This window comes from Gordionus sp. m RMFG-2023, chromosome 3, assembly GCF_954871325.1.
Source record: "Gordionus sp. m RMFG-2023 chromosome 3, tfGorSpeb1-WG-v2, whole genome shotgun sequence".
NCBI classification, from domain to species: Eukaryota; Metazoa; Nematomorpha; class Gordioida; order Chordodea; family Parachordodidae; genus Gordionus; species Gordionus sp. m RMFG-2023.
Genome location: NC_088777.1, coordinates 37,234,628 through 37,259,593, shown reverse-complemented (window position 1 = coordinate 37,259,593; position 24,966 = coordinate 37,234,628). Strand labels below are relative to the sequence as shown.

The following is a 24,966-nucleotide window of genomic DNA, read 5'->3' as shown; positions in this document are numbered from 1 at the left end:
TTAAACATTTTAATAAACTCCGTCCTTTCACCTATTTCCCACTCAATCTAAAGATGAAAAGTATTTTACATATCTATTATTAACAAATTCTCTCTAAGTATTTAAAAATATTAAAATATTTATCGCATAATTAAGATTTAAAACTATTTTAACCTTATTGAATTACATTTTAATTTAATAATGCGAAATATAACTAAAATTAATTTTTCATTTGGTTTTATTTATAAGTCTAAAATTGACCAACGTGCTTGATATGATATGATTACTCAACACTGAATTTAAAATAATGATAAATGCTTAGTAAAAATATATGTATAAGTGAAGGATAAAGAACTGAAGAATAAGATATCACCATAAGGAGTATAGGCTTAAAAGTTAGAATAACAGATTTTGACAAATATCTCTGATGAAGATAGTATCCTTTATATCTTTAAACAATTTTTATTATATAATACTTATTTCAAAACTAATTTTCATTGAATATTTTATTTTAGAAAATTTTTTCAATGACAAATCAAAACAAAAGAATATAAATCAAATGAATGATGCTAAGCAGAAAGAACTTGAAAAATTAAAAACTGAAGAGAAGGTTGTTATAATTGCCCCTTCTGTTCCAAAAGATGCTACAAAACATGTAACTGGGAAACAGAAAAAATAGTATTTCATATTCTTTAGAATATTTTGATCATCATACAAATCCTTTTAAATATGTATTATTATTTTTAATGTCCTTTTATATGATATAATAAAAAATAAATCATAACACATACTTGCATATATATATTTAAGTGATGATAATTGTTAATTTACTTACTAAAAAATTTAAAATTAGATATATGAATATGATGATAAATCGTTTTCTACCTTTGGTTTTAAAATAAATGTTAATGGTTAAAAAAAAATTAAAACTTAATTCAAGCATAATATATGTTTATACATTCTCAAATAATTTGTTCCTTAAAACCAAGTTTTCTAGTTTTGAAATCTTTCAAATATCCACTTATGTTTCATCTATTTACTTTTTTTAATATACTACATCTACTCGAATAAAGTAAAACTTCCTTTTAATGTCAATACCCTTTTTATCACAATTATTGGAACTTATAAAAATTAATTCCAAAGATAAATAAAAATTTTACATAATTATGGCTAAGGTTTATTCATATTTGCAGGGCACGACCCGGATTTTTTTTATTTTTTACAGCCCGGCCTGGGTATTTTTTAAAAAATTTTCAAGCCCGGCCTGGCTTTTTTAAAAAAATTTTTAGGCCCAACTCTGCTTTTTTTAAAAAAATTTCAGGCCCGGCCCAGCTTTTTTTAAAATAAAATTTTCAGGCCCGGCTTGGGTTTTTTTTAAAAAAATTTTGGGCCCGATCTGGGTATATTAAAAAAATTAAAATACTGTCAAGCCCGGGGCCCGGGCCTGCAGGTCTCTGAAAAACATACCAAGAAGTACAACATCTGAAAGTAGATTGAAAGGTTTGGATCTTTTGAATATTCATAGGCATTTGACGACAAGTAAGGATGAGATATTTGAAAAATTAGCTCAATCACAACTAAGATTGGATTTTACATTATAAATATATAACATATAAAATGCAATTATTCCTTAAAGGCTCAAAAAATTTAAATTTCTATTTTGGGTCATTTAAGTGATTCTTAACATATAAAATTTTTATAATTCACATAAATTTAAAATTGTGTATTAGAAATAGTTATTGGTCCTAATAAATTTATGCTTGATATTTTTATAATTCACATAAATTTAAAATTGTGTATTAGAAATAGTTATTGGTCCTAATAAATTTATGCTTGATATTTTTAAACAATAATATTTCTTAAAAAATTTTATTATCCCCCCTCCCCCAGACCAAATTCCTGCATACGCGCCTGAAAATAACTATTTATGGTATTATTCATCATTTTAATAAAAAAATCATTTCTATACTATTATTCCCAAGTCTAGAGCAATGATCAGAAAGTATAAGTTTTGTCGAACAAAATAATCTCTCAACACTAGGACATGAGGGCAAGACAGTATTTAATTTTATTTACATATTTTTAATATAAGAAAAATTTAAAAAACACTTCAAGATGATTTTCTATTATATCATCCTTTATTTCAAAAAAATTATCAAAATTTAAAAAACGCTTCTAGATGATTTTCTATTATATCAGAATCCTTTATTTCAAAAAAATTATCAAAATTTAAAAAACGCTTCTAGTGATTTTCTATTATATCAGTATCCTTTATTTCAAAAAAATTATCAGTGAAAGTATTTTTTATGGCTGTAACTAGGGCATCTTTGTTTGGTTTGAGACTATTCAGCTTTACCATGAGCATATCATGTTGATTTTTAGCATTATCGGAATTGATATATGGCCAGTTTAGATTAAAATTGGGATGATTATAAATTTTAATTGCAAGTACATCGTATGTCTAGAATCCTATTATACTTTTTAGAGCTAATGCTACAGATCTTCTTTTTAAAATCTTAGGGTTAAAAAATTTTGTATAAAAATATTTATCCTAACTTCTAAGTAAATAAATTGTTAAATTTACCAGGTTCATCTATAATTATATATCACCTGAAAGAACTTGTCATTGTCACAATTTACAAAAAATAAGTCAATCATCTATTGTCATTCTTGCCCCTATTTCAAGATATTAAATTACTAAATATATTGCTAATATTTTTTATACATGATAAAATTGAGATATGTTTATAATTTAGAAATGATGTTTAGTCGTATTAAATATAATATATGTGATTCAGATGAAATGGTTCAGCCCATTCTGATATTTCTCTAAGGGCACTCAAAATAGGCTAATTATATCCAAAAAAGCTGTAACAGCTTGATGAGGTTCCGTCTTATCAGGATGCTTTTTACAGTTTCTTTCTTCCAGTAGTACCTTAGTAATAAATCAATTTAGCAAATTCTGTCTTTCGATATCTAAACATTTCATACATGCTAGAAATTTATCATAGTTATTAATAGAGATAAATTAAATGATTTTTTTTGATTGATAAAATTTTTATCCATCATTGTTTAAGGTTTTTAAAAGTGAGATAAAATTTAATACAAAGAAAAAATATTTTAATTTATTTTAACTGCAATTATTAACAGATTATGAAAACCTTTTATATTTTTTGAAAGATATTTGCTACAGTGGGTGGGCTACGCGCATGTTATAAGCTTACCTAATGATATTTAGAAAACGAAAATGTAAAGAAAACGCGCTATTTCGGTCTTTTTTGATTTAAAGTCCATAAAATTTGCCTTGATTTTAAAATCAATAAATTATATTTTTATTGAAGTTTACTTTCTGTAATACGTGACGAGTTTAAAAATTATTTACCTGCTCGTCCGTTTTATAAATTTAATTTATTTTCCTGTCCCTTAGATGGGCGGGCGTGGGCTAAGCTCGTTTCTGCAAAAAAATGCTTAAAAATAAGGATTCTGACAATTGTCACTTACTATGGTACATCTTAATTGAAATAACAAGTTTCTAATACATAATTATACCCATTTGCTTAAAAAAGGTTAAAGATAGCGATTATGAGAATTGTCACTTTTCTATGGTTCATTCCCTTAAAATCTCAATTTAACATGTTTACAATTTTTTTTATTTGCGTCAAAACAAATTTAAAAAATAAAGATTATATATGACATTTGTGTTTTATATGGTTCATCTTCATTGAAATCCCAATTATGTTTACGCTTTATATTTTCACACCGAATACACAGTGATACAAGTTTGGCTTAAAAATTCAACTTAGTCGACTAATTTAGTCGCTCGAGTTTTTAGTCAAATTTTTTGACTACGACTATTAGTCGTCTTTTAGCTAACAAAATTTAGTCGAATATGAATTTATTTTTATGATCATATTAATTGAATAATATTTTTAGGTACGGAATTGATTCAATGTTAGTTTTAAATTTCTTATAGCCCTAATAAATTTATTGGAATAAGATATTTTTTGCTGGCATGTCCTATGTTTTTCCTCGTCTTATTTTATAAAACGCGCAAAAAACTCAGGCTTTATTAATATATTAATCATTGAGTTCATTAGCTACTGGGTTGCGCCAATATTTATTGTCTGAAGTCCTTATGTAAAAATTCATCAAACACTTTTGCCAGTTACTAACCAAGAGTTATAAGCTATTAGACTGTCTTCATCGAATTTTGAATGGTAATTTAAAATAAATTACATCTAAGTGAAGTAAGGGGGTTTCTAAAATTTTATGATCTATATAGATATTTTTTTATCTTTTCTGTTTACTTAGATATAAAATATTAGTTCAAAAAATTTGATAGGAATCTCAATCTAATATTGAGTCGGAGCCTTAAACATGAAGTTTGCCAGTAGGTTAGTGCTACAGCATATAATATATTTTTCTCCTTAATTACTCAGAATTAAAACTACTTAAGGTAAATTTTACTGAATCCCCAAAGATGATTTTGCTATGTAGAAATTTTAGTTTTCTTAGAATTGAATTTCTCAGAAAATATAATATATTGCTCAGAAATATTTACTATTTATATTATTTAAGTGCATAAATTTTTTGACTTTTAAAATTAATAATTACTGTGTCTTAATAACTCGGAAAATTGAATAAAATAATTCTGAGAGAAATTTAAAAAAATTACTTAGCAAAATAATAATCTGAGAAAATAAGCAAAAATTCTTAGCTTTTATTATTTTTATCTTGATTAAAAAAATTTAAATATTTGTTCAAATTTACTTTTAATGGCATAAAGCACATATTAAAATTTATGTTGGGGGGGGGGTTGAATTTATTTGGGTAAAAACCTGAACCAAGTATCACTTCCGTACTTACAACTATGCGTGAAGCCTAAAAAGATATTGGTTAATTTATTTTTTATCATCAGATAAAGGTTAAATGCTTACTTAATAGATAACAAAAGATGCATAAAACGTTTCGCGTTTATAATTTAAGGACTTTTATGAGTAAATTAATATTCAATCTATTGTTTTCCTTTAAATAAATACAGTCGCAATATATTTATTGTTTGGTGGTAATGCACTTGCGAGTTTTAGAAAATAAAATGTTACAAGAGAATAAAGATTTGATTAAGGAAAATCAAATTAGGTCTGATATGAACTTAATGAGGTTATTAAATATATCCGAGCAGGCATAAAGATATTTTTTTCAAAATTCCCGATCAGGCTAATAATTGATTTATTTTTTACAAATTATTGAAAAAATAATTCATACATTCTCTTAGCTCCCTCAAAAAAGTTAATATACCATCCACCCTCGAACCAGTGAACCTTAAAAATATAAACGCTATATGCCCTGATGGTATATCCCTCATTCCCTGGAGTAACGGTCTCCCATTGACCTAAGACTATACTTGCGTTGATCTTGCAGTAAAGTCCAACCTCTCATTTTCTGCCATGGAAAAGGCAGAAGTCCTTAAAAAACAAATGTCCTGGCCTCACCAACAGAGTGCTCATACTATTCGTTACCAATACCATAGGCATGTTCGGATGAAATCCTCAATTAGATTAAAACCATAGGAAAAAAATGACAGATCACTGGGGACCCAACGAAGTATTTTACCTTAGTCAGCAAATTTCTCTCGAAATCTGCCGGTCCAATTTTTCAAGCATTCACCTTTCTCTAGGGCGATATATACCTGTTTTAATATTTTTTTAATATAATTTTAATAAATTCTTATTTATTTTTTTTAAATGTATTTTTAATTTGATATTGTTCGTATTTATAAATTTTTTAAATTGAAACGGCTTTTTTTAAAATTTATTACCTTCAAAAAAAAATTCATTTCTTTAACATTTTTCATATAATTTTAAAATAAGTAAATTAAAATATTTTCACTCACCTTTAAATAAATAACTTTTCCTAAATGAAACAAATAATAGATAAGCTAAAGTGTTGCAATCCACTAAATAAACAAAAATTTTAAAAAGAATTTCCTGTTGGGTGCTTAATAAAATAATGATTTATATCTTCAACAAAAAATATGTAATTCGTGCCACTACCGTTAAGTAAAATTTGTCCAGACATTCCCAAAGAATTTATATATCCAATAACCTATAATTAGTAGTAGGCCTTTGAATCTATCAATGTAACATTACACAATTGAGAATCGCCAATTAAAAGAAAACGTTTAAAGAGAAAGATATCCTAAAAATAAAATTTAAAAGATTAAAAAGCAATAAAGAGTTAGAAATATCTGATTTTGAGTATGATAGTCCAATTAAAGATGAAATTTTTATTATATTCAAAGATAAATCACTAACAATATCAAATTCTTATACTTTTGCCTCGAAGATTAGTGTCAATAAAATTCAACGAAACATTATATATGGCAAAAAATAAAAAAGGATGGTAAAAGAAACTGGAATTATCTCATTCTCAAAATATAATGTAGAAAAAACACTAAATGAAAAAAATTTAAAATTGTCAAGGATTTTTAGTTTTGATAAAATAAGCTGACTCAGTAATTGACGAGAAAGAGCCAAACCAAAAAGACTAATATCAAATAATCTTAAGGGAACATTCAAGATGTTTAAGGAAAAATATCCTGATATATCAAGATGTTTTAGGAAAAACATCCAGATATATCAATTAGATTCTCTAAATTTGTCTAACTTGGGCCAAAAGATAATATAACTAATCACATGAGGATACTATAAATATATAAGTAATACCAATAATTAATTTTTCTATTATTAATTAAATAAGATTTATATGTATTGTATATCTTTTTTAATCAGCCACTGTATATAAATAATTCTAAATTTAAAAATAAAAATATTTTAAAATATATGTCTTATCTAGGTCTAAAGTATATGTTAAAAGACAGTGGATCAACTGCAAAATTTAAAAAAATTACCATAATAAAAACTCTAGGGAAAGTGACAATTTATATATAAATGGCTTGGTTATGGTTAAAAAATTTTAAGGTTCATTCCGGTGTTTCGTTCTAGGTCCTTGGTTAGGGAATTTCTAGTAATATCCTCGTTCTTCTGTCAAATTTTTTTTTTGTTATAATATGACTTATATAAAAATTTCTCTCAATTAGCCACTTTTAAGTATGTTTGTCCATTCAAACTATGATATAAAATTGAGTCAATATAGCATAATTTTTTTTGAACATTCATTAATAAATCTTGGCCATCAACCTGAAACCGGAGTATTCGAAATTTCAACCATACTACCTAAATAGTAATATTTATAGTTGACACTTCTTCACACTTTAATTATGAGAATGTATTTCTAAATACAAAAAAAAATCCCTCAATTATGTTGCCTTTGATCATGAGCTGAATTCCCTCATGGATATATTGAACCACGTTTTTTATACAGCATATTTTTTTAAATTTTTATTCAGTCACCAAACATATTATATCATTCAATCTATCATTTGATCCCCATAGTTGTCGGTTTAATCAATAAATATAGTTTTTAAAATTTAATAAAACCTGAGTTTATTTATTTACATAAAGCAAAAATACATAAATTCACTATATATATATATATATATATAATGATAAATTCTTATAACTTTTAGTTATTTATTTAAAATTACAGTTTATAAATAGGATAATAAACATTGTACAAACATCTTTATTATAGTTCAATTTATTCTTTTATAGATTTATCAAGTCTTGTCTGAGATCTTTTTTGTCCTGTAATTCTGTTTTCTCCAGGATCAAAACCTCGCTCCTCAGCCCCCATTTGACTCCACCAAGGAGTTGGACAGGAGTATTCAAGAGAATTAATTAAACTTTTCATTTTTTTTAATTTGTTTGAAATTGTATTATCAATATTAACTCTGGCTTTTTCCAAAGGTGTAATTGTATAGTTTTGAGGTATTTTTTTTGCGTTATCTAAATTAACTCCTTGTAAATTTTCGGGTTCCGATATTGCAATTGTATCATAATATTGTGAAACCATTGTGATGAACTTATCATAATCTATCCACGTATGCCAAGATTCGTCAATTTTGAACTATAATAAACAAATTATTTTATTGAATTTTTTTAATATTAATCTTTTAAATGAAAACTTAATTTGGCTGGTGTTAGTGTAAGAAAAATGGTACTTAATTAAATTTCTAGGGATTTAATTAATAGTCCCAATTTTTTACAAAAGTCTTAAAAGTCAAAACTATTTTTAAAAAGTACTTAGCATAATATAAAGTATAAAAAATTATCGAACCCTATTATCGGCCAATAGAACACAATTAGAATGTTCATGTTCGCAAGCTAATTCATATCTTGGTATACTATTTTTGTTATTAATAGGGTGATTCAAAGCTTGAATTAGGGTTAATCCAAAATTCAGGACGTCTGTATGCCATGGAACATCTTTCATGGTTAGTTCGTTTCCAGATGTACCGCAAAATGTTACCCCCTTTTATGAATATATATTATTAAATGTAAATATGAATGTTGTAGTTTTGTATTATTATGATATATATTTGTAATATATTATAAAATGTCAATCAAAAACAATATATTTTATTTATTAGTTATTTTATCGAGAATTGATATTCAAACACTTGGTATTTTTTTGTTTACTTTTTTACTTTTGATAAATATATTATACGAGAAAAAATTAATGTTCATGTTTTATGGAAATGAAAAGAAAAACTTTTATGAGATGAAAATTATTTTAATTTGATGTTAATAAATTGATTCAGTCGGGGATTTTATAAAATGAAGAATAAAAATTGATTTTTTGAAATATATTGTGAAACGAAAATTTTTACTGTGAATATTGTTTTTATGGAAATTGAAAAATAAAGAGTATATTTAAAAGTATTATTAAATGATAAATATAAAAATGGTGCCATGACCAGGATTCGTGAACACTTATTAGGGAAAAATAAGAAAATTAAAATAAAAAAAAAGTGAATATTTTGTGAAGAGAATTTTAGATATTATAAAGAAGAACAATTTCTAGGACCGAGTTCCTCAAAATAATAGTGGATTCCGGATAAATAAAGGTAAGAAATTTTTTTTGTATTATAAATTACATGACGCAATAGTAGGATTTTTGGATTAAAATTTTAAATTTTGGGTAATTAATGAAAAAATGGCTTTCTATTTTAATGATAATTATAATAAGCATAGTATTAATAAAATGTCAAATTTTAAGAATAATTTTAATAAAATTTTTGATAAGAAATTTAATATTGGATGTGACCAATAGTGTGGTTAAAGCTTTCATTTTTTTATATTGTATATATTATTAATTGGTTTCAGACAATTAATTAATAAAATTCAGAGAAGATCAGTGAATAATAAAATAATTAAATTAGGTGATCTAAATAGTAATAAATCTTTAGATATTTCTGAGGATATCAAAAATAGTTTACATTTAATTTTGTTAGAATTAAAAAATTTAAATAGTAAAAAAAATGTTGAAGATAAATATGAGAAATATTTAGATACTGGTGAAGTATTTAATGTTCCTCAAAATATTGACATATCGGAGGATATAAATAAAAAATTAAATTCAAAATATTTAGATACGGGAAAAGTATTTAATTTTCATCAAAATATTGACATATCGGAGGATATCAACAAAAAATTCAATTCAATTGTGATTGAATTTAAAGAGAAAATTTCTGAGGTTTTAAGTAAAAAATCAGAAGAAATTTTGAAAAATAATAAAACAGATAATACTTTGAGACAAAGTATCGAGGAATCTATAATTTTACGTGAAATTAGAGAAATGAGAGAAAATATGAAAAATTTATCCAGAAAAGTTTCCAGCTTAAAAATCAAAAGTAAAATGTGATTGAAAGTTGTAAACTTTGTGGAAGAAAAGGACATATCGGTAAAAATTGTTATTCAAACCGAAAAACTAATGAGAATTTGACTGGAAAACCAGAAAAAAATGACATAGTGTGTCATCGATGTGGTTTTGTAGGACATATAAAAAGAAATTGCATGGTGAAAGAAACCAATTTCAAAAGTGGATTTCCGCAACGAACAGGTAGTGATAAATCCAGTGGTTCGAAGTATACAAAATCCTCAGATTATAAATGTGGATGAAATTAAAACTTACAATACAGACCATGATAGAATGTGTTTCAAATATGAAGAAATGGGACACATTGCCCTACATTTTATTCAAAGTGTGAGTGGGTTACAGTGACTATATGATTTGAAAGAGAATCATATAAAAATTGAAAAATCATATTTAGAGAATAATAAATATTTTGATATATATAGTTTTATTAAAAATTTTGTGGATATATATAATAAAATTGATAATCATTATGGGAATGATGATTATACATTGAAATTTAACTCGAATAAAAAAAGTTGTAATGTGGGAAATTTTTATTGTCATTCTGATGAAATAAAAAATTTTAAATTAACCAATAATCTGAATAAAAAGGATTATTGTAATCAAACAAGTGAGATGTTGTAGTTTTGTATTATTATGATATATATTTGTACATATATATTATAAAATGTCAATCAAAAAGAATATATTTTATTTATTAGTTATTTTATCGAGAATTGATATTAAAACACTTGGTATTTTTTTGTTTATTTTTTTACTTTTGACTTTTGATAAATATATTATACGAGATAAATTTTAATGTTCATGTTTTATTGAAATGAAAAGAAATTATTTTAATTTGATGTTAATAATTTGATTCAGTTGGTGATTTTATAAAATATTGGAGATGGAATGAATTGATTTTTTGAAATATATTGTGAAACGAAAATTTTACTGTGAATATTTTTTTATGGAAATTGAAAAATAAAGAGTATATTTAAAAGTATTATTAGATGATAAATATAAAAATGAACACATATTTTTTCAAAGTTCGGTTAGAGTGTAGATCGTGCTGAAATTTTTTTTTACTATGATAATGATCCCAAGAAAGTCAGAAGACCAAGGTAAAATTTAAAATATCATTTTTTTAAAGATGATAATGAAATGACTAAATATTATAATAGCATATTATATTACAAGTGATCATTAATAAAAGATTCTGTACCATTTAAAACTAGATTTATGCAATCTTTATGATTAAATATTTGCTACAGTATAAAATTTCCGTGTTAAAAAATTTACCAAAAATATTAATTTAATTAACTATGCCTGGAAGAATTAAAGCCATAATCTTTATTATATCACCCTAAGTCATTAATGATGTTGCTTTTATAGAAATGCAAAATTTAATAAAATTTAACATTTTGAGAGTGATCGGTATTTGAAAAGTTATATCACTCAAAAATTCTCCGCCACCAACTTTATCTGGGCAGGGTCGTCAGGTCAAAATTTTTGAGTTGGAGAAATTTTTATAAAGGGCCCCATACCCTCTTACGGGCCTACGACCTGCTTTTGCCTGGCGCTGAGTCCCACTTGTGACATCAATTTTAATTTATTTATTTATTTTATAATTTGAATTATACGAACTTAGATAGCCTATATTACTTAAATTTTTTATTTACTCATTCTTCGTGGAAATAAGCATAACTAATATAGTTGTGCTTATTTGGATACCTATTTTTAAGTTTTGAACCAATTGAGAAGGAAAACATAAATTATCCAAATATTAATAAAATATAGCAAACATTTAAAATGACTCTTAAAAATGGTATGAAAATAATTTAAAAATATGGCCTTACTACATTTCATTAAACAAATCAAAATAAGATGTTTATAAATTCTTTAAAAAATGGCTTCTTCTACATTTTTTAAATATTTCCCAATATCCTTGAGATAATTATAAATATTGTGACAGGTCATGCCATAATTTTGCTTGAACATCAATTCTGCCTCCAATGTAACTAAATGAAATCTATAAACGTTCTTTCTATAAAGTCCTCATCAGATTAAAAATGTGTTTTGAATGATGTAATGAAAAAATATAATTACATATATTTTCAAGATTGCAACAATTATCGTTCACTTAATTTTTCTGCTTTCATTTATATATATATTTTTTATTGATGTGTATCATAAATAGACAAAATTCTATTTTCTTCAAATTAAATATTAAAATCGATATTCTGTATTAAAAGAATCAAATATATTTAAAAAACTATCCATTGACAGTTTCTTGTCAAGGGCCATAATAGTCAGTCATAAATAAGGTTTAGAATCATATCTTGTTTCCAAATAATTTTAGATTGTTTTTAAAAAGGCTACAAATAAAAATTTTGTAATGATTTTGTCATTACATTTGATAAAGTAACTTTTGCTGTAAATTCATAAAATTTATTTTCTATTTTCAACTCTAAAAAGGGAAAAAGTTTATTCATTATTTTATCTATATTTATCAAAGACCTGCAGAGGTATTATTGCAAGGCCCGGTCTGGCCCGTATTTGAAAAATAAAAATTTGGCCCCTGATTTTTAAAAAAAAAAATTTTGGCCCGGATTTCACGGTCAAGGTATGTATTTTATCTATGACCTTGCGTAAAAGGAATGAGTTTGAATCAACACACTTTCAATTTTACTGGTCGATCCATTATTTCCTGTTCCTCTTGTAATTTAATATACTCCCTTATATAAGTATCAGTCATTTACTCTCTCTTCCTGGCAACATACGTAATTGCCTGAATTTAGGAGAGAGAAAAATTGAGATTAAATGATACTTTTCAAAAAATAAATTTTTCCCTTAAAAAGTTAATTATATTATTGAGTGTATCTTTGTTACTTTTAATGATTTAGGGCCAGGCCTGCAGGTCTCTGATAATGATATCATTTTCTGATTTAAATTGAATATTTGTTATATTAAGTGATTTCCAAGATATGAAATAAAGGCTCGGCCAAATCATGTTTAAAAAATGATTTTAAAAGAAGAGGAAAAGATTGTAGACCTAGAAACCCTGAGACTATATCAAAAATGCTCGATCACCTTCCGTTTTTTCATATTTTTGTAATTATATTATCATCAACTTTATTTTATCAGTCACATTACATTCTTAATATAACTATTTCTAAATCATTTTAAATGTAAATTACAATTCTAAGATCCAAAGGAAAGCAACATATAATAAAATTCGGCCTCTTATTGTTGGTAATCGATCTTGACATAAAGACCTTATAAAAATACCCCGATGCATAGCCGCTGTGAACCAATTTAAGAAATTTTTATGCCATGCACATATGTGAAGTAAGGAAGTAATGGTATTGACAGTTTGAGACTAAAACTCGATTAAAAAAAATATTTATCGTTTGATAAATAATAAATAAATTTTTTTAAAATTGTTTTTTAATGACAGCTGGTGGGTCAGTGGGTTAAGGTATCAAGTCAAGGGTTAGCAGTTCAAATCCCAATTTATTTCTCGAGATTAACCTCGTATTATTTTTCATATTCCAACACTACAACATATATAAATTACTGCCCTATTTTAATTTTTACAAAAAAAAATCAAATACTTCTTCAGCAAATAATTACCCACAAATGTTACGCAATATTTCACGCAAAATCATTTTATTTAATTACCCCAAATCAATTTCAAAAATTGCTTTCCTTATTTATGGGTAACATTATAACCTTGCTTTGTGTTTCCTTCAATTTCGCTTTACCTTCATTACTCAAAATATTCCACATAATTTACTTGGTTTTAGTACCTTGGTCAGTATACATATACATATATGGTGGCCAAAACGCACGTACTAACTATCCCATCTTACGCCACTACACTACCGTATCATCTCAATTAGCACATATTGCATCTTTACTATAATTTTCATGTTCACATTATCCAAAAAAAAATTCCACGGTACTTTTCCTAAATAATAATTTTTTTCTTTTAACAATTTTCTCTATAAACTATTTCAATACGAATCTCTTCCGTAATTGATCTCTATGCCTGACCCTTTCACTGTTATCATCAATATTTATCGTTTGTAAATAAAAAATAAATTTTTTTTAAAATTGTTTTTTAATGACAGCTGGTGGATCAATGGGTTGAGGTATCAAGTCAAGGGTTAGCAGGTCAAATCCCATAGAGATTTATTTCTCGAGATTCTATTTTTCGTCATCACAATTAGTCAAGTATTAGAGAGATGGTAGCTAGCCTGGATACAAGAGTAGAGTTAATATATATTTAAAAAGGGGTTTAATAAAATTTGGTGATTAAATTTTAAAATAAACTCTCAATTTTATATTAAATAATTTAAAGCATCCAAGTGGTGTAATGGATAAAAGAAATCATCTGAACTCGCTTTTATGTGTTAGATTCCTGGCGGGGCTCTAAGCATTTCAGTTTATTTGCTAAAATTTATTTTGAATTGCATAAAGCGCAAATTCCACATTTTAAAAATTCATGTTAGGGGAGGGAAGGGGGGGTGATAAATTTATTGGGGTGTGGGAAAAATTAGAAAGAAAGTGTGAATTTATTTCTTCATCATATCAGATAAAGGATTTAAGTCAACTCTTACTTACTTAGTAGAAAAAAGGAACAATACCCTTAAACATTTCGCTCTGATTTGCAGTAATGCTCTCGCATTAATGACTTCCAGGAAATATATTAGTGATGAAAAAATCGCCATAAATAGGCAATGAAATTCGCTATAGATCGCGATAAAATTTTTAATAAATTCGCTCAAGGTGTTTGCGGTTTAGGTTTCGCGGAAATAACTATGCGATATTGTCTTCGCTGTAAATGTTTCATGGAATTGGTTACGTGATATCTTCACTCCAAAATTCCTTTGCAATCAAAGTTTCACAAAAAATTATTCTTCATTAAAAGAAACTTATTTTGTTATTAACCATTAGTATTACTAAATCTTCAATTAACTCTTTGGTGCAACAGCTTCTGTAAAAATTTTTTTTCATATTAATAGTACAATCTAAATTTGGCTTGGACTATAAAAAAAGTTGGAAAATTAGTTTTTAATTTAAATATTTTATTGATAAAATCTTATATATTTAATTTATTATTAAAATTTACATTAAGAAACAGTAGTCATTCATTTATGTATTGTTTGATAGTGTTACAAATATAAGATCTAATAAATTGATGGAAAAATATAATTTTTAACCTTAGAAAAGGATATTAAATAATTTTCACTTATTAAACTTCAAATAAGTTTAACTAATATTCAAAAGGTATTAATAGAAATTAGCACTACCCCGAGAAATTGTGTGAAATATTTTCATAGACCAGGCCAAGGTTTGTGAAACTTATAATTAGGCAAATTTATGTCATTTTCCTTTATAAAAAATAAATAGGAGCCGGATGACAACTTGTACAAAATATATTATATGGGCTAGGCCAGAATAATAACTACAGGCAGAAAGACCCGATAGAAAATTTACATAGGCCAGGTCGGGCTGACCTCTAATTTAGTAAAATGTGATTTGTAATTGATAGATTGATAATTATTATGTTTAGCTCAAAAGAAAAAAAAAGATTTAAATTCACAAATTTCTACAGTTTAGGGTGCCTCTTTTGGGTATGTATTTTTACAATAAACATGAGATATTACATAAGTATAAGTAATAGTGTGGTCAATATATTAAGATATCGTAGGAAGCATGGCGAAAAAAATGGTATTAGTGCTTCTCTGATTTAAGCCATTGTTTATAATATACATGAAAAATTTAATACATGGGATTAAAAAAACTTTGATCTCGATGAAATCGGGTCGTCCTAGAGCTATCAAATCGATATAGTTTCTAATATCCTCCTCGAACCTATTAACATAATCTTCTAACACATATTTTTCCTTATCTTTTATGGCATTGTTGCTATCTAAATCAGTTAAATCGATTAGATAATCTTTGGCGTTAAAATTCCATTTTTTGACAAGGGTCATCCTATAAACAGTTCTAGTTAGACCTTTTCGTTTTATATTTAAAGATAGGAAAAAAAATTGAAACAACAAATGTTTAACAAAATAATATGAATAATTCACACAATATTCTCAAATAAATAAAGGTTAATATAAAAATTTACCTTTGAAATCAGAAACAGCTTTTAGGCTTGCTATAAATCGTTCCCAAAAATCTTTGTGAAGTGGTCTATCAATTTTTTTCAGGCTTTCTCTGTCGTGAGCATCTATGCTCACGTACAATTGTGTAACAGGGTCTAAATTTCTTTTAAATAAATTTTTTTTTTAAAAAAATAAATTATTATTAAAGTATATCTTCTTTATTATACCAATTTTTTATAAATTCAAAATTATGATCCTCTGAGAAACATGAATCTAGATCGGACAACTAAAGGTCGTGATTAGTTATGTAAGAGAATAAATAGATCAAATAGAAGAAATTTACAAATAGTAATCAAGTGATAAATTAACTAATTTCTACTTTTAAAGCTTCCATTTTTCTCTTCGATAAATAAAATTATGAATAATATAATAAAGGTATAATATTCCATTTACTTCAATATTAAAACAAGAAAAATTTAAAAATTATAGCATCTTTTTAACCTCATGTATATTTTTAAATAGCACTTTTCACAAGTCAATCGTTATCAATTTTAGAGTCAAAAAATGCTTATTAAAGCTAAAATCATCAATTTGCTTAAAAGAAAGACTATTAGATATAGGCTACAACTATAATAAATTAAGGTAATTTAAAATTTTTTATACATAATTTGATCGGGAAACTGAGCGTTAGTAACGAGAAAAGTAGAAATTCCGGCTCTATGTAAAAGTTGGACGTAGTTATTTATTTTGGGATACATTATGGGTTCTCCCACGAGCGATAAGGCGCAATGCCTAGGCGTAAGAGCTAGGTTTAGCCTTTCGGGAATTACCCCTGGCACTCCCTTGAACTGCTTTATCATAGCTAAACAGAAAAAGTATGAAATAAAAAATTAACATTAAATAAATCGAACGAAGGCGAATGAAAAAATGCTACCGGTATTATTTATTATAGTTATAGATTTTTAACTATTAAACCTACTTTTTATTAGATTAAGCTTCTAAACAGCGATATATCAAAACAAAATGTCAAAAAGTGAGTTCTTAAAACTGGCCTTTTGAAAATGTTTTGTCATAAGCTGTTTTTCTAATTCATTAATGGCCCTCCCATTAGAAATATTACATAAAATATAAGTTTTGAGTTAATCCTTATAAGAACCGGTTTTAAACTAATTATATTATCTAAAAAAAATTATAAAAATATTTTCAAAATAGGGATTTATTGTTACTTTAAAAATTAAAACTAAAAGAAATGATATGACAAATTCAGCATTATGATAATTATAATGATTATAAAAATATAACAGGTTTAAATTTAATAAAAAAAATAAAAAATAGAAGGTTTAATTACTAGAAATAATAATGATAAATAAAATATAATTAAAAATATTTCTTTTTCTAAAACAATATTGAACCAAGGATTGATAAAAAGTTTCATCTATATCCAGCAGAGTTGTTAAAAGATACTTTTTAAATGGATCTAGATGCAGATACAGATACATAGTCTCAAAAGTTATCTAGATACAGATACAGATACAGCGTCTAAAAAGTTATCAAGATACAGATACAATTTTTAAATGTATCTGTATACAGATACATTTTTTTATGCTCTTATAGGTTTGCATAAACCTTATTATATTGTGAAAATTCATGAAATGAGCTAAAAATTTATTGACGTGATATAACATTTATCAGAATATAACTAAAATTATAATTTTAATATAATATATGAAAATATATGATTAAATAATTATTAGATTTCAGTAATAAAATATTTTCAAAATTTTGATCATTTAGGCATCCTCGTTTATCTGTGAAGACATTTTTAGCAACACTAAATAGTCTTTCCACAGGGGCGCTTGAAGGAATTGTAGTGTTATATTTAATAAATAACAATTTTATATCAGTTCTTTAAAAATGCTAAAATCTCTACATTTATTTTTGAAAAAGTTATTTAAAATTTGTTGATTATCAAAATTTAAATCATTATTAGAAATTATATTTGCTGTAGGGTACTGAAAAAAATCTGAAATTAAATTATTTGTTTTTTTTGGCAGGTTATTTGCTTGCAGCCAGTTGATGACTTTGATAATTTACCAGCTAATCTTTGTATCAATTGTTTTCTTTTATAATGGCTGCATGCCATCTATAATAAAAGCAATAATTAAATCATCTAAAGTACCTTGAGTTAAAGTCAGTCTTTTAGCAAAAATATTATTGGAGGATGAGCCTTGCCAATATTTTCTTTAGTATTTTATTTTCCTTCCCCTTTTTTATTTTTGTTAACAAGGTTGGATATTTTCTCTTAAAATTTTAATTAGAATTTTAAATATATAATATCTATACCCTTATGTGCTTCACGATATTGCACGTTGAAGTCATACTGAGGGATATTTTTGTATTTTTAGGTAGACACGGCAAACCTATTACCATCAGAGAATTTTTTGTTTTCTTTGTTTTGAGATATTATTTTAAAATATGCTCAATTTGGCCATGGTAAAGTAATAGAACTTGTTGCTTCCTCTTCTTCATCGATATAGATCTAAATAAATATATAAACTTAAAAATTTAGTTATAAAATAAAATTTACCATTTCCATATTGTAATATTAAAATTTGTATGGTTTATTGATAAACTCGGACATAATATTTAAATTAATGAATATTTATATATATTTTTTATATATAAGTTTTAATATTTTATGTATATATAATTCTTTATTATAGTATTAATAAATATTAATATATATTTTTATTTATAATAAAAAAAGGGGTATATAAAATGTATCTTAAAAAGTATCTAAAAACAGATACAGATACCTCTAAAAAAATATCTAGATACAGATACAGATACCTTTCTAAAAAATCTATCTTGATACAGATACAGATACTACATTTTTATATCTAGATACAGTATCTAGATACTTGTATCTAGATACTTTAACAACTCTGATATCCAGTCTAAAACCAATGTTCTGGAGGAGATGAAATACTCTACCATTCCTTTAATAAATAACTATATTAACCGTATGTGGATGTGATAACGAGAAAGAAAATTAGTTACTTTTATGAAATAACAATTTATCGATTTAGCAAGTGATTTATTGTACTATTATAATATAGATAATATATTTGGACACTGAAAATTCTGATCCTAGACAGAAACTTTAAATAAATTAATTGAAAGAAAAAATAATAATGAAGCATGTCTCCAGTTAATCAATGACAAATTATTAGTAGGTATAAGTAAGGGCAAACTAATCAACACATTCATATTTCAATTTAGTATCAAAAAGGCTAAGAAATTGAGGAAAGTTGATTATGATAATAACTAGTGTTAATAATTGATAATCAATTTATTATTTTTAAAATTTTTTTAAATAAAATCCTAATAAATAAATAATTTTACATTTGTGTTGCGCGATAATCTCGTTAAAAATAAAGTCAGGCTCGTCCATTTGCCATTTCCACTCTGTGCCCACGGGATTAGAATGATGTCTTTTAAGGGAGGTGTAAAAGTTTTATGCATGTAATATATATACTATATTCCTAATCAGTGTAATTTTAATCATTTTTAAATACCCATATTTTGATCTAAATATTTCCAAGTATCCACACTTAAAATATGTGAAGAAAAAAAATGAAATAAATATCGTATTTGAACAAATTATAATCGATGAAAAATTTTGAGTACACAAAAATTAATTAAAATGAAAAGCTTTAACAAAGAAAAGAATAGATTTTATTGTCAATCAAAGTTTTTAAAAAAATACTGAAATGGAAAATAATTTCTTAAAAATTGGTTCCTCTAATAAAATGATTATACCACTAAATATGGTCCTAATAAATAATTATATAACTGATGGCGAATTAACTAATGTCTTTTAAAATATAAGCATGAGGGGGGGGGGATCTTAATGAAATCAACTTATGCATTTTTGGAAACGTTTTTTAATAACCTTCTTCTACCGCTTTGAGGCTTTTGAGAGCAATTATTCTATTTTCGCTAGATACTTCTTTTGATGCCATTAAATTTTTAAATTAAAATTAACTTCAAAAAATTTTTGAAAAGAAAATCATGCGGAGACGATATCCAAAGCATACCTCCAACAAAAAACGCATTTATTAGCGCAGGCGAGGCTGGGTGTAGACTCAACACATCTGGAAGAATCTATCCCATAAAATGAGTGTTTGTAACAACCGCCTCTCCCCCTAAGAGCCGATTTGGTCCATCTACAAAGCTTGACCCCGGAATGAGTACCTACTATCCTGTAACCTTTCATTGAAAAAAAATCAATACCAAACAAAAATAGCGATAAGTATGAATAAAAAAATAAGTAAAGTATAACTGGTATAACGCGCAATATCAATTTAATTTAAGGTGAACTTTTTTATACCATTATTAATCTGAAGCAGATTAAAAGTCTAATGAGTAGTAGGAATAATAGGGATAAAACTATGATTGCCTTATAACTTCTAAAAATCTATTTATTGAACTTTGACCTACATTAGATATTAAAGATATGTTCATTCCATGTCAAATCGATCAAAGACAACTCTTTCCATTTTTACTAAATTTAGTATGCAAAAAGGTTAACAAAACATATTTTTGCTAGCTGCTATATTTTTGGGAATATCAGGGGTAGAAGAATAAATGTTTTCATGTGTGTCGATTTTCATTTAATAAATAATTGATTGAAAACTACAAGCTTTAATAAAATTTAAATACTACTTGCTACTTTTAGAAAATAAATTTAAAAAATATTTAAAAAATTTTTTGGACATTTTCTGCCCAAAGCAATTTTTAAGAACTTTATATAGAAAAATTGGTAGTTCCGATTTCAATAAAAATTAAAAAACCATACTTTTACAATTCCTTGTGAATACGAGAAAAAATTAAAGATGAGCTTTTAAGACATTAAGCAAAATCAATAATAACTAGTAAAGAATGAGATATTTTTTATATTGTAGATGGAGTATCATATTTTTCCTTGTTTAAAATTAATTGTTTATATTTTAAAAATTCAATTTTTTATTAAAATTCATATTCAAATATAAAATATTATTGAAAAATTAACATTATAATATAGAGAAAATAAAATATGTCATATATCAGTTTAAGTTAAAAAAAAAAGATTGATAAAAATGTATATTTTTATAAAAAGAAAAAAAACATTTTTTTAAAAAAAGAAAAATATCAAATGGGGAGGTCGGGCCTATTTGATAATTTGATCTAATTACAGATAGGCGATTTTCTGCTTGAGTTTGTAAAATGGAGAAAAGTATGATTTTTTTATTGATTTGGATATTATTTTGAATAGATCTAAAGTCGCTTGTCCAAAAGAGCAGGTTGATGTAGCTGCTATGGAAACAAAGTGGTTATCACACATTAGGTGTGAGTATTTTATATTTTTTAGAGATTCGGCTCTGTTAAGGGGATCATGGGAATTATTAGATGGAGCCATGGGATCAATGCAGGTAAAATCCCATATTAAATGCTTTCCCATAAAAAAAGGTAAGACGGTTTTGTCAGGGCGTTTTTTATCGAAAAGGGATGTAGGTTCTAAAATACAGGGAAAATTGGCTTTATTTAAAAAAGAAGCTATTATTGCATTTATTTTATCATGTCGGCTGATTTTTGATATAAATTTACAGTGGAGAGCGTGTCTCCCATACGCGTCTGCCGATTGATTGCATTTAATGCAAATATAATGGTTTAGGAAAGGTACGCCCAAGCGTAAATTGATTGCATAACGAAAAGCGTCGTTATCTATTAGCTGATTATTTAAAATGCTAAGATATGAATCTAAACATTCATGGCCAGAGTTGTTGAAATTAAGAGATCTTAGGAGGGATTTACATTGATGATCATCGCTCAAGTTGAGGTAAGCTAAGGAACGAGATTCCAATCCTTGATCCCAATCTTTTTGTTTCGTTGAATATGGTAGGGCTGTGTTTGGTAAGACATTATTATTCTAACAACGTAAGGTTTCATCTAATAAATTATCTTTATCGATGGTAATAATTTGCGAGGTAATATTTTTTACTGATAAGGTTGATGAGATGAAGGAAACAAGGGCTATACTTAATGCAGATCTTAGGCCTAGTCCTCCGGATTTACAAGGGAGAGTTGCTTGAAGCAGCCATGAAAAGAATTTCAAAAGAGAAGGCACCAGAAGTTTTTAAACAATACTAGATTTGTGGTATTAAAAGGGCATTTTTGAGAATGTAATATGCATGATGGATGGGTAATTTTGTGGAATAGCGATTGAAGGTGATTATTAAAAATTAAAAACTCCCTCTGCACCTCCCAATGGGGCTCCTAATATACTGTATTCTTGTAAGGGTGTCCGTCTAAAGTTACCTAATATGGTGTCTGTTGGAGGCGGAGAAGGATAAATTTCGCTTTTATTTATATTTAAGGATAAATTAAGTTCATCAAAGTGTTTGTTGATTATATCTAGACAATTTTGGATTGAAGAAATGGTCCCCGATATAGTATAATCGTCAAGGTACCAAACGTGTAGATTAAGTTTGCATAAAGAGCAATATATATCACTTATTACTAGCTGATAGTCCTTTAAGAATGACGAGGAATGAATCTTCCTTTATTCATTGATGGTTTGAATAATAAATTTTACCTTTATTTGATGATGGATGAATCAGAAATTTTCCCATTTTATGAGATGTGATTCAGAAATTTATATCTATTTAGGGGGTTCTCTAAAATTTTTCATTATTTTTGATAAAATATATTTATATATATTTAGTAAATTTAATTTAAGTGCACAATAAATAATCTTAAAATAAATTTTTGTTCATTTATATTTGTAATTTATAATCTAAAAAATATATTCTTGCTAGAAGAGAGTTTTGTGGGGCAAAGTTAAATCGAAAATATGTAATGCAAAACTCATCTAGCAGGAATGTATTTCTTAGATTATAAATTACAAATAAATTTAGTTTAAAAGATTTTATATTGTGCACATAAATTAAAATTACAAAATATATAATTCATTAACATTATTTAAAAAAGAGAATTTTAAAATAACCCTTATCTATATAAATCTGAATAACACCTCATAAGATAGGAAAATTTCTGATTCAACCATCATCATATAAAGATGAAATTCATTCACCCATCACTGAATAAAAAAGAAAATTCTGATTAGCCATAATTGTTAATGGGCTTATCAGCTAGTAACTTATATTTTTAAAATGGGTCTTAAAAGATCCCTAAAATATATGCAAACTTAAGGCAAGGTCACATAAGGCATAATTTTTTTTGTTATTTATGCCAAAATAATCCTGGATTAATATTTCCTCCATATATATACTTCACGATGGCTTTATTTATTTCCTTGTGTCCAACAATTTTTGAAGCATTAAAATCAAAATTTCTTTCAATTAACAATTCAGCGATTATCAGTTGTAAGAAAATTATTTGATAATTTAAACATTGATACAGTGAAAATCTAAAATCTAAATTCTTTCTTTTTATTATCAATCAATAAAAGTAGTTATACAGTATTTTAAATTTAGAACTGCACAGCTCAGCCTGAAAGCTGCTGGGCTGGGCTAAAAAAAATTAAGAGCCGAGCAGCTCATGCAAAATATTTTGTTGAATTTCGGATATAAAATTTAATTATATTTTCTTTAAATATTTTTAGATAATGGCCCGAGGCACAAAGTTAACTATATATATATATATATCTATTAATTTTTTTACTTTTTATAGTTTTATTTTGTGCCCAGACTACCCTATAAAATTTAAGCCAGGCATGAGGGCTGCACGGTGCATGTTTCTAAGGCTTAAAAGATGGCATAAATAATCCAATTGATTGATAATAGAAAGAAATTAATCAATAAAGGAACTGTCCCATATTTCTATGTTAAGAATCTTCACAACGCGATTCAAAACCTAACCCCCTGCACTCCAAAGCCATATTCATTGGCCAGGCATCGAAATATTGTGATAGAACCCTTTAATCCTATATTATTTAAAATATCTTATAGGAACATTAGTAATCCTTCAAACAAATAAAATATGTCATGTAATTTAACTAGTTTTTATCGATTTTACTTATGATATCGTAAAGACTTTTCTACAATTTTTTGTTGTAATTACATAGAATGGTAATAATAATATCTGTTTAAAATCTTATTATAACCGTAGTGACGCATGAAATTTTCATATATTATCGTATGCAAAGGAAAGTATACGCTTTATTTTAATGTTTATTATTTACAAGCGTGTTTTTAATTAGTCATTAATTAAATTAAAACCGATACACATAAAAAAATCTCATTATTTAAGATTCTACCTCTGGCTCCAAAATTATAACTAGGAGGCTAAAATTGTGCCCAAATATAGGTTACCCGAACCTTAGTGTATGTAAATTTGATCGTGATATTTGACATGGAAGGCCTTAATACGAGTCTTTATGTCAATTTAACTTTGAATTGAATATGAAGAAAAAGAAAGGATGAAATATTAAAGAAAACAAATAAAAACAGTTATGTATTTATTATTTTATTGTGATATTTATATTTATATATAACGATTTTATAAACAAATAATAATTAATATTATTTTTTAGTAATTTATTATTGTATTATTATGAAAGTTTGAAATAAAAAATGATAATCTTAAGAAATATAAAATAATTATCAAAAATAAGTCTAAAAGAAAAATAGACTTATAAAAATGATCATTTAATTTCTTTTAAAATGTTATAAGTGTCAAACTCAATAAAAAAGATATTTAAAAAAAACAGTCTTACCACCAAAAATTGTTTAAATATAAAGATAAGATTTCACAAAAGTAACCTTGCTTAGTGAGGCGTGATTTAGCTTCGGGAGTTAACATAGGTTTCATCTCAGCATACGGATTAGAGAGGTTTTTATCTAATTCAGCCTTAGATGAGTTTATTTTCAGGGTACTATTGACATCCGTCTAAGTTGAAAGTGCGAGATAATTTTATTTTAAAAAAAAGGTAAGACAGGTGTTGAGTAGGCTAGAATAATCTCTGATGTTTGTATAAATCAGC

At 25.9% G+C, this 24,966-nt stretch overlaps 1 protein-coding gene across 1 annotated transcript in view; it reads right to left on the bottom strand.

The window, feature by feature from the left end:
• Window positions 1-7,575: 7,575 nt before the first annotated feature.
• Window positions 7,576-24,966, bottom strand: part of LOC135925735 (S-adenosyl-L-methionine-dependent tRNA 4-demethylwyosine synthase TYW1-like) — a 38,287-nt gene continuing 20,896 nt past the window's right edge. The window contains exons 8-15 of the mRNA XM_065461195.1: window positions 24,746-24,872; window positions 20,021-20,192; window positions 19,326-19,414; window positions 16,584-16,782; window positions 15,944-16,083; window positions 15,612-15,826; window positions 8,218-8,412; window positions 7,576-8,007 (exon numbers count right to left, since the gene is read on the bottom strand). Of these exons, the coding sequence (XP_065317267.1) occupies window positions 7,639-8,007; window positions 8,218-8,412; window positions 15,612-15,826; window positions 15,944-16,083; window positions 16,584-16,782; window positions 19,326-19,414; window positions 20,021-20,192; window positions 24,746-24,872 (1,506 nt within the window). The 3' untranslated portion in view covers window positions 7,576-7,638. The remainder of the gene's footprint in view (window positions 8,008-8,217; window positions 8,413-15,611; window positions 15,827-15,943; window positions 16,084-16,583; window positions 16,783-19,325; window positions 19,415-20,020; window positions 20,193-24,745; window positions 24,873-24,966) is intronic.